The sequence below is a fragment of the Tupaia chinensis genome, unplaced genomic scaffold, assembly GCF_000334495.1.
Source record: "Tupaia chinensis unplaced genomic scaffold, TupChi_1.0 Scaffold000531_1, whole genome shotgun sequence".
Classification (NCBI taxonomy): domain Eukaryota; kingdom Metazoa; phylum Chordata; class Mammalia; order Scandentia; family Tupaiidae; genus Tupaia; species Tupaia belangeri.
In genome coordinates, this window is record NW_006160044.1 from 705045 (window position 1) to 715992 (window position 10948).

The 10948-nt window shown below is 56.6% G+C and overlaps 1 protein-coding gene across 2 annotated transcripts in view; it reads right to left on the bottom strand.

Annotated features, from left to right (window-relative positions):
* Positions 1 to 258: 258 nt before the first annotated feature.
* BCR (BCR activator of RhoGEF and GTPase) overlaps positions 259 to 10948 on the bottom strand; it is a gene marked incomplete at its 5' end in the record, with an annotated part of 180074 nt that continues 169384 nt past the window's right edge. For both annotated transcript variants that reach the window (XM_014591096.2, XM_006157176.3), the window contains 7 exon segments: positions 259 to 789; positions 1199 to 1361; positions 1828 to 1933; positions 3063 to 3197; positions 4182 to 4321; positions 5868 to 5977; positions 6897 to 6956. In XM_014591096.2, the coding sequence (XP_014446582.1) occupies positions 700 to 789; positions 1199 to 1361; positions 1828 to 1933; positions 3063 to 3197; positions 4182 to 4321; positions 5868 to 5977; positions 6897 to 6956 (804 nt within the window).

A 10948-nucleotide genomic window follows, 5' to 3' on the forward strand; every position in this document is an offset into this window, starting at 1 on the left:
GGACCTTTCATGGATCCGGGTAGAGGTGCCTTCAGAGGATCACAAAAACAGCAAAAGCCAATCAACGAGAAAAACAAGGAACAGCCCCGTGTCTGCACAGAAATCCTTCTAGAAAGGAGAAGCCAGCGGGGAATAAAGTCGAAACGCTACCCGGGGTTGACTGAGCTTCTCCAACCCTGCTGGAAATGGAGGGATGTTTAAGTCAGGGGAGTCGGAGTGCCCCACCCACACAGGGACAGGGCTGTGGCCCCCACGGTATGAAGCAGCAGCAGCGTTTATTCAAGACACAATAGTGAGGGAATCCGGTCGCGTTCCCTTCTCCCCGGAGAGGGTGCATCTTGACAAGTGATCCAGTAGAAATCTATTCAACTCTGATAAGTTAAGTTCATAAAAACCACTCCCTTTGCCTCCTTCCCCGGCCAGGCCTGTGCGCTGAGATGTGCCGGCTTGGGGTGCCCTCTGGTGGCAGCATGGGAAACCACAGTCTGAAGCCAGCCTGGGGCTTGCAGACCCACTGGGTGCTGATGTGTCCAGACCACTAGGCCTCCCGCTTTGGGTAGCTGTCTCTTGGCAGATGGCCTGGTTCTTGGGGATGGCCCGACAACACCTCAAGAAGGTTCGGTTCCCACTCTCCGGATGGCCCGCTTTGCCACAGGTTTCCATGTCGTTCCGCCAGCTCTAGGAGATGCAGTCGGGCCTTTAGACTTCCGTGGAGAACAGGATGCTCTGTCTCTTGCTGTCGGGGGCAGGGATGGCCTCCAGCTGCAGGAAGTACAGCAGCACCTGGACCTGCTCGGGCAGAGCAGGGGAGGAGGAAAGCAGCTCAGAGGGGTGCCCACGGCTGCAAGTAAGAAGCCTTCTTGGCCCGCGCTGGGGATCCAGCTCAGACTGCTGAGGTCCCCCTGCTGGTGAGGCCCGCGCTGGGGATCTAGCTCAGGATGCTGAGGTCCCCCTGCTGGTGATACGAGCCCCTCACAGCAAGAGAGGAGCTCATGATCTGGGAGGTGCATCTGAAGAACCAGCAGGTGAGTGGAGCCCCGAGTAACCAGCACGGTGCAGCGGGAAGAGCAGCGCCTGGGCCCGTCCCACCCTACCCCTCCCAGCTGTGTGTGACGAGGCGGGTCCCGCTCTCGGCACCTCGGCCACCAATCCCTGCACGATGCAGGTGGATTGACAGGCAGGAGCCTTCTCCCCGTACCTGGGACATGACCTCCAGGGACCAGCTGTCGGTCATGGCGATGGGCTGGCTGGGGTTGGTGGGGAGCTTGCTCTCTTTCTCCGAGGGCCGGAGCAGCGTGGGGCCGAAGACTGTGGCGAGGTTGTGCAGAGACATCTTGTTCACTGTCTCCTTTTCCGCCACCCTGCAGAGAGTTGAAGCAGACGGTGCTGTTAGAGGTGGAGGGGCCGGGCCACCCTGGAGTCCTCAGCTCAGGGTGGACTCCACGTGGTGGGGGTGCCGACCCTCTCTGCCTCACGTGAGCTGCCTCCGTGGCACAGCTCAGGGAGGGACGGACCTCGACCCTGGTTGTGCTGGAAGCAGGTTTCTCTGGGTCTGAGGAGCCCCAGCAAAGGGCACTGGAGGCCGTGGGCTGCTGGGCCAGCTCTGGGAGCGCAGGTGCACGGCTTGCTGGAGCGAAAGCCCCTTGCTCTTTGCTTAAGGCCACAGTGCAGGGGGAGGAGGGCGCAATGGCTCCAGTCTCCGGACAAAGCAGGGAGAACAGGCCCTGGGTGCCGAGAAGTCCAGTGGGAGCCAGTGGGGCGGGAAGGGCGGCCACCCTCCACCCGGGGTCCTGGAGCCCCTGGCTCCTGTGGAAGAGCTTGCACTACCTTTTTAGGTGGTCCAGAAGAAAGAGGAAGGTCACCAGGTTGGCTTCCGGAAGGGACAGGAGCAAGTTGAGCATGCAGCTCTCCTTTGCGACTGGGTCTGAAAGAGCTGCGGAAGGCGGAGGGAGGGTTACTTCTAGGGGTCACCGCCATGGGCTGGAGACCTCTGCTGGAGCCCCAGGGCCTGGGTCAGAGGGTGCTGAACATCCGGACCCATCACCGTCCTTACTCACACTCAGTGAGCACACCATGATGGCACCTGTGTGGGCTGTGAGCTGCCCGGCATGCCCTTCGGTTATTTTTTAAAAGAAGTATTTCAATTTGATCAGAGAAAAACAGAGAGACAGAGAGAGAAAGCAAGCCCCCAGGTCCGGGACTTGAACCGTGGTCAGCCATGTGGGAGTTCAGCACCCTAACCACCAGGTCACCTGCTGCCCCACCCCGTTATCTAGAAGGGTCAACAGCACCAGGAAGGGCCATGAGAGCAGCCCTCGGGGCCAGTTCAGCTGCTTCCCACTGAGGCTGTTGCCTCCTCTCAGAGCTCGAAGCACGAGAAGCCACAGGCAGAGTGAGGGGTGGGGGTTGGAAGGCCAGCCCCACTACACGCAGGAGCTCCGCCATCACCCTGCAACCCCGGGGCTCCTCCAGGATGAAAGGGCCCAGGAGAGGGGGGCAGACTTGTACTTAGGGGAGGCTGCTCTGTACACTGCACACCAGCGCCCCCTGTGGACATCACCCTCCCCGCTGACCAGGGTCAGGCTGAGCTTGAATCTGCATTTGACCAGGTTAGGACAGAGGGTAGAGAGGCAGTGTCCCTTGGCCTGGGAATCTATTCAGCCCTGCTCTGCAGGATCGAGGACCGTGGACTTTTCTCCTTTTTTAACATTAATTCATTCATTCATTTATTGGGATTTTCAAGCCGCTGGGTACAGGACTCGAACTGTGGTCAGCCATGTGAAAATCCAGCGCCTTAACCACCTACTGGCCCCACAAGGACCATGGCCTTTAAGCCTGTGCACCAGGGCACGTCCACAGCAGCCCACGGAGGACGGGCAGAAACCCTCCGGCACGGGATTGGCTCTGGCGCCCCGCCCCATGCAGCCGGCTTTGAGGTCCGGTTGAAGCATGGACTACAGGAGAGGGGGTACAGCTGGGCCCCCTCAGCCCCCAAAGATGACGACAGACCGCCGGGAAGGTGGGGAGGTGCGGCCTGCAAGGCGGAGGCCTCGGGTGCTCACCAATGCCCTCGGCGAAGCTGGGGTAGAACTCGTCGGTGAAGAGGGGCTCGGGCAGCTCGCGGAAGTAGAGCTTCAGCGTGCCGGCGATGGCGTTCACGTCCATCTCGCTCATCATCACGGACACGTCCTTGTTATCTGGGGAGAGCGCGGGAACAGGGCGGCCGCCTGGTGGGTCCCGAGCCAGGGCTTCCACGTCCCGGTCACTCTGCGGCGTCCTCCGAGCTATCTGACCCGCAAGCAGCGCCCACCTAGGGGTGCTGGGCCTTAAAAGGCTCCAGGGCAGGGTGGGTGGTGTGTGTCTCCCAGGGAGGAGGTATTTGCTGGCTCAAAGGTCTGGTGAGATGCTAGGTGCTTGAGGCCCTCTGGGGTCCCGGCTTCCCCCCCTGGTAATTGGGGCAGGTCCACCTCCTTCTCAGCATGTGAGGGTTAGTGACACAGGTGACAAAGCCTCATGTCAGTGTCCTTTGCATTCTCCATTGGGCACTTCCTGCTTACACCCAGGGCAGGCCAGCCAAGGTTCTATGAAAGCCCCAGGTTCGACCTGGCAAGTAGGAGGCCTAGCTAGAATGATTTAAGAATTAGTTTCTGCAGAAGCAGAAAGTTCATAAAAATGTATATTGTGAAAAAAATATGCATTGATGCCAAGGTTTTTTGGTTTTGTTTTTTGTTTTTTGTTTTTGTTTTTGCCTTTTTTTTACTGCACTAAAATAAACTCTTATTTAAATTTCATTTTTCTATTTTTTTGGAGAGGTTTTTGCTATAGGGCATATGCACTTGCCAGAAAGACAGAGAGACAGAAAGCGAGAAATCACCCCCTAGGGAGGATGGCCACGCCGCAATCCCTTGTCCTCCATTCTCCTCTCGGGACCTTGGGCACACACGCACTGTGCCCGGGGTCAGCTCAAGCCACTGGGTCTGGGACTTGAACCGCGGTCGGCTACATGGGAGTTCAGCAACATAGCCATTATGCTAAGTGCTGGTCCCTTTAATTGCATTTTTCTAGGAACTGTTTGAAGTCCCCTCAAATAACAGACATGGCCACCGAGAGAGCACTGTGGGAGTCCCAGGACAGACGCCGCTGCCCACAGCCCGTCCCACACGGCTTGGATGGACACTCACTGACGTCGAAGGCCGCCTTCAGTGCCTGGATGTCGGTGGCCACGCCGGAAACGCGGTAGATGCCCACCTCCTCCATGCCCCGGCGCTCGATCTCCTCCACGCACTGGCGCACGATGTAGGGCACTTTGGACCTCTCTCTCCTGCGGGAAGAAGGCAGACGTTCTCAGGGCTCCGGCGGTCCTGCCCGGGCCCTGGCCACCTACAGAGTGTCAACAGGCACAGGGAGGCCTGTCACCCATCTGCATGCCCGGAGTTGGGGGAGGAAGGGGATGAAGGAGCCCAGCTTTGGGGCTGCACACAGAGGCTGTGTGTCTCCCCTCGGCTCTGCAGGCTCCCGATCGTCACTGCATAAATAGCATCACGCCTTTCTTTCTTTCTTCTTTTTCAATTCACGGGGCCAGCAGGTGGTATAATGGTTACGGCACTAGACTTCCACATGGCTGATCGTGGTTCGGGTCTTGGACCCAGTGGCTTGAATCTCATGCCAGGCGCATGTGCTTATGTGCTCAAGAATTGCGGGAGGAGAGCTGAGGAGAAGGGACTGCGACTATCTCCCCCCGGGGGATGACTTCTTGCTTTCTGTTTCTATCTCTCTGGGGAGCGCACATGCCCTATAGCAAAAATCACTCACAAAAACAAAACAAAATAAAAAGGCTTTCTCAAACCACCATTTTTTTTTTTTTGAGAGGTCTTTTGCTATAGGGCGCATGTACTTGCCAGAAAAACAGAGAGAGACAGAGAGACAGAAAGTGAGAAATCACTCCCTGGGGGGGATGGCCACGCCGCAATCCCTTCTCCTCCATTCTCCTCTCGGGATCTTGGGCATGCACGTACACGTGCCCGGTGTGAGTTTGTCACCGGGCCCGGGACTTGAACTGTGGTGGACTACATGGGAGTCCAGCGACATATCATTATGCCATCTGCTGATCCCCAGACCACCCTTGCTAGCAATGCTTACTGAGACAGCTGCTGCCAGTCCTCTCTCCTCACATCAAGGCTTCTGAAGTGCTGCGGGGATGGCCAGGGTGCCCTTGGGGGCAGGAGTGTTTAGACACAAGGTGGTATCCAGGGAACGACTAGGCCTGGACTCAGAGGGTCACCAAGGCCAGGGCCCAGCCTGATTCTGTCCTGGGGAAGTGAATAAATTCTGGAAGGAAGTGGCCCGTGTCCTGGAGAATTGCCTTTGAACCAATAAACAGGTTTCTCCTGGCCACCGATTCAAGACAAAAGGGCAGGGGTCACCATCACTTGATTGGAACCTGGTGTCCCGAGTGCTCATAATTTTACGCGGCCTCAGTATCCGTTTCCAGGTTTGTTTTTTTTGTAGAGGTTTTTGCCTTAGGATGCATACGCCCATCGGGGAGAGAGAGAGAGACAGTGAGAGGGCAAGTGAGAGATCAGAACTGAGTTCATAGTAAAACAGTTTCATTCCAAACACCTGGGCTCTGACACAGCTCAGGTCAGGGAAGGAAACTGTGTACTTGGGGAGTTCCTGCCTTCCCAGAGGAGCCAGCCCACTGCTCCCCAGGAAGGAGGCGCGGACATTCCTGAGCTGGATTTGCAGTAAACACAGGAGGTAGGTGAGCAGAGCCTCCACTCCCCGCCTCCCCCTGCCAGCCAGCACAGAGAAGAGACCCTGGCCTGCTCTTCCCTGCAGAAATCCCTGTGGGGACAGGTGTCACTCACTTGGTGACCACGGCGATCTTGACTCCGAACACCCCAGTCTGCTTCCGGGAAGGCATCCTCTTCAAGCTGAACTCCCTGCTGGTGAACTTGACGGACAGTTTCACTTCAATCTGCCAGGGGAAGAAGGGGCGGGGCTTACTCTTCTGGCTCTCACCCCTCCTACCAAGGGTCTCGGCCAATCCTTCCACCCCCGGTGCAGACAAGTTCCTGGCATTAGGTACGGAGGCCCCTTTCAAAGCTTAGTCCAGTTCTGCAGAGCCAGGAATGGGAGGATGGTCTAAGAACCTGCTTCTTCTGCACACCCTCCTCCACAGTCCTCACTGGTTCAAAAAATAATAGAGAAGGGACCAGCAGTCAGTGTAATGGCTATGTCGCTGGACTCCCATGTAGTTGACTGTGGTTCGAGTCCCGGACTCAGTGGCTTGAACTCATGCCAGGCGTGTGTGCGTGCGTGCCCAAGATCCCAAGAGGAGAATGGAGGAGAAAGGATTGCGGCGTGGCCATCCCCCCGGGGGGTGATTTCTTGCTTTCTGTCTCTCTGTCTCTCTCTTTTTGGTGAGCACACTTGCCCTATACAAAAACCTCTCCATAAATAAATAAATAAATAAATAAATAATAGAGGAAAAAGTACAGAGAACACTATAACCAAATATTAATATACTATCATCTACATCCAGACATTTTTTGGTGTGCATGTTTTTGTCTATTTTCCTTTTCTTCGAAACCTTCCTGGGTCTAGAGAACTAGTTGGGGGTCTCTGTTTCTGCAGGCAGACCCCGGGCCCCACCTGGCCTGGTGGTGCCATGCAATCTCGTCCCAGGAGGGTGCTCAGCCTGTGGCTACACTCCAGCCAATGATGGCAAAGTTTCCTTCCCATGTGCAGCGACTCTGCCCTGTGGGGCTGCTCCCTCCTCCAGCCACCCTCCGCCTGGAACCCTAGCTCAGCCTGAGCCTCTTCCTGTTTTAGAAGGAGCTGGGGCCACCCTAACCTGGTGGAAGTGGCACCGGTCCAGCTCCGTGGGTACCTACCCCATTCATGGCGATGACAGTACGCTGCCAGTCTCTGTCCTGCAGGGCCTGGGGATCCAGCTGAAAGCAAGGAGTCACGGTTAACAGAGAGTCACCGTTAACAGACAGCCGCCACACCTAAGCTGGAAATAGAGCCTGAGTAGCCAGAGGCGGAGAGGCCCAGAGAGGACCTCTGGAACCTCAGGGCCCCACTGTCCCAGAACTTTGCTCCTGGGCCTGAGCTCACCCAGGTACGAGTCATCCTGGCGCCCTGTGCTCCCACCCTCCGGTCTCTCTCGGGGAGCCCAGGTCCAGGCTGGTGGCTTTTCTCCTCCTGCTCTCCCAACAGAGGTGCCACGGGCGGCCCAGCGGAGGGTACGTGGTTGCTCTCAAGGACGTCTCAGGAAGCCCCGTTTCAGTAGCAACTTCCTGGGGCCGTGGCCTCGAGAGCTGCCATCCCAGGAATCGTGAACCCGTGTTCTCTCTGTGCCACGGGCTGGCTCAAGGCATGGGGATCCTCCAGACCAGGCAGTCCTATGGTTTAGAGACCAGCCCAGAAGGACCTAAAACCCTGCCTGCAGTCACACAGCTGGCCAGGAGGAAGCCCCTCTGTGGTCCCTCTAACTTCCACCCCCACAGGGCCCTGTCCAGGCAGCCAGTCTGCAAAAACCTGCCACTCTAGACAAGCAGTCTGTGCGGCCACAAACCCCGACTGCCCCGGCCAGGCTGCGTGTCTCCTGACTGGGGAGGCTCTGTCCCGCCCTCTCCTTTGACCACATTCTCCATCAGTGGTTCCTGGATACAGCCAAGACCCCGGGCTGGGGGTGTTGGGGGTCGTGAAGAACCAGCATCTGGGGGGCAGAGTGGCTTTTGTTTAAAAACAACAATAGAAACACCTTCCTGGAATCCACCTGACAAGGACAAGACTCGCAGGCCTGGTGGCAACTAGGAGTCACACACCTAGACACCTCCCCAGGGGACAGTGGCACGAAGCCACCATTCGACACCACGTGACATGGCACACGTCACACGGGACCCTGCGTGGCCATCACTCACTTCAACTGATGCTTCACTTTGCTACAAAGCAAGCCACTTAAGAACAGGGGCTGGGGCCAGTAGGTGGTGTAATAGCTAAGGCACTGGACTCCTGCCTGGCTGGCAAGAGTTCTATTTCCAGGCCTGGTGGCTGGAAACTCACATTGGGCGTGTGTGCGTGCATACCCCAAATCCAGAGGAGAATGGAGAAAGGATTGTAGTGTGGTCATCCCTCCAGGGAAGGATGTCTCACTTTTTCTCTGTCCCCTCTCTATCTCTCTGGCAAGTACATGTACTCTGTATCAAAAAAAAAAATCTCTCAAAAAAAAAAAAAAAAAAAAAAAAAAGAGGGGAGCCATATCTCACGACTTCTGTATGCGTATACACGTGTGTGTGCATGCACACGCACACACACACACACACGTCATGCCAGTGCTAAGCACAGTGACAGCTCTAGAGAGAAGCTCAGGAGAAACCTAAGTTCATCTACTGCCAGGGACCAGAGAGCCGGACACCTGGGCCTTCTGCGGGTGAAGCGGCGAGAGAACCAGGAGGGGAATCCGGAGCGGGTCATGAAGCCTAGCTGGCTTGACCTCACAGGTGTGCAAATGGCTCAGAAAGGCAGAGCGTGTGCTCCATCCCCCACCCCTGGGTCCCCGGTGCTGGGGGATGGGGCTGTCCCAGGGCCGTCTCCTCCCGTCTTCTGCCTCCCCTTCGAGGGCCGACCCCCTGCTCGGGCCAGACACTTTTCTAGACTCGAACTGGCAACACTGACCTTTAATTTTCTGAATGCCACTGCCCCCCTTATTATCACTCCCTCCTCTTTCTCCCCCCTTCCTTTCCAAGTAAAGAAACCCCCACCCCACCCTCGGGCCACACAGTGGGGATTCTGCCATGACTGAGGGGCACCACTTCCTGTCCAATATCCTAACCCTGCTCCAGCCCCTCAGCTTCTCAGACCCTCGTCCAGCTGCTTGTAAATTCTTCCAGGAGCTGTAGCGTCTACTTGTCATAATCCAAATAAACAAACAAATAAATACAGAAGTACAAACTTGTGAGACAATTAAAAAACAAGTCCTGGCTCTGTAGCCTAGTGGTAAGGGAGCTGACTCTCACACGCAAGAACAGGGGGAGGAGGAGGAGAAAGAGAAGGAGGAAGAGGAGGAGGAGAAAGAGGAGAAGGAAAAGGAGAAACAAAAAATAGAAGAGGAGGACCAGCAGATGCTGTAAGGGCTACGTTGCTGGACTCCCCTGTAGTCGACCACAGTTCGAGCCCCGGACCTGGCGGCTTGAAACTCATGTCGGGCGTGTGTGCTCAGAGTTCTGAGAAGAAATGAGAAGGGTCCGCAGCATGGCCGTAGCCCTTGGGGAGTGACTGCTGGCTCTGTCTCTGTCTCTCTGGTAAGCGCACACACCCTATAGCAAAATCTCTCTCTGAAAAAGAAAAAGGAAAGGAGACCAGGAGCGACTAAAAGGGGGGACAGGAAGGTCTTTCCTAGCCCAGGGGCAGCAGAGCTCCTGGCTCCGACTAGACTGTGGAGGATGGGATGTGGGGGGTTAGACCTGCTGGCCCATCACCCCTAATTCCCAAGTCCTGGACGCCCAAAGAGGGGGACAGAATGTCTCTCCTCCTCCTTCCAAGAACAGCGAAACCTGACCACCACACAAAGACGCTAGGACCACGTGGGAGGCCCGGGTTTGAGTCCCAGCCCTCCTTGACAGCCAGGCGTGGTGACACATGCCAATTGTCCCTATGGTCCCTGCTACTCAGGAGGCTGGGGCAGGGGGATCAGGACACGGCAAGGCTCCGTCTTAAAAAACAAAACCCAGAAAACTCAGGAGAAGGTGAGGCAGGAGACATTCTCTTTCCTATAATCACTGGGCCCCTGGTCTTCAAAACCACACAACTGGGGCCAGTCGGGTGGCACGGTGGCTAAGGTGACTGGATATTGCATGGTTAACCATGCAAGTCGAATCCCGGATCTGGTGGCTTAAAAAACACACCAGGGGGACCAGCAGTTAGCGTAATGTCGCTGGACTCCCATGTAGCCGATCGCGGTTCACGTCCATGACCCAGATGCTTAAAAATCATGCAAGGCGCATGTGCGTGCGTGCCCAAGATCCTGAGAGGAGAATGGAGGAGAAGGGCTTGCAGCATGGCCATCCCCCCTGGGGCGTGATTTCTTGCTTTCTGTCTCTCTGTCTCTCTCTCTGGTGAGTGTGCGCGCCCTATAGCAAAAACCTCTAAAAAAAAAACACCAGGAGGACCAGCAGATGGCATAATGGGTTACATTGCTGGACTCTCATGTAGTCAGCAGTAGTTCAAATCCCAGACCTGGCGACTTAAAACTCTGGGCACGTGTGCGTGCATGCCCCAAATCCCGAGAGAATGGAGGGGAAGGGACTTCGGCATGGCCATCCCCCCGAGGGAGGGTGATTTCTTGCTTTCTGTCTTGCCATCTCTCCCACAAGAGCATGCGCCCTATAGCAAAAACCTCTCTCTTAAACAAACAAAAAACCCACCAGGTGCATGTGCACACACGCACCACATCTCAAGAGAATGGAGGAAAAGGGACTGTGGTATGGCCATCCCCCTACCCCGAGGTGATTCCTCACTCTCCCTCTCTGTCTCTCTCCAGCGAGTGCACGTTCCCTATAGAAAAATTAAAACCAAATCAAACCAAACCCACAGGACAAAACTAGCAAAAGCCGCCGAGCAGCCGAGACAGGCAAGCCGGACAGGGAGCAGTGCTGTCTGGGTGGCCGGGACACCACCCCTACCAGCCCACCAAGACCCCCAGCCCTCATGCTGGCCCACCTTGCCCTTGCACACGAGGTTCCGGATATGGGTCCACAGGGCCGTGCCACGAGCACACAGGTGCTTTTCAGCAGAGGCCACCCCTCGGGGCCGGCCCGCCCGGCCAGGGTGGAAGTACCGAAGAAGGCCCTGCATGGCAGCGGGGGCGGACGGCGACTCTCGCATCCTCAGCCTGGTTGCACTGCGAGGACCGGTGCGGTGTGGCTGGACAGGAGTGAGG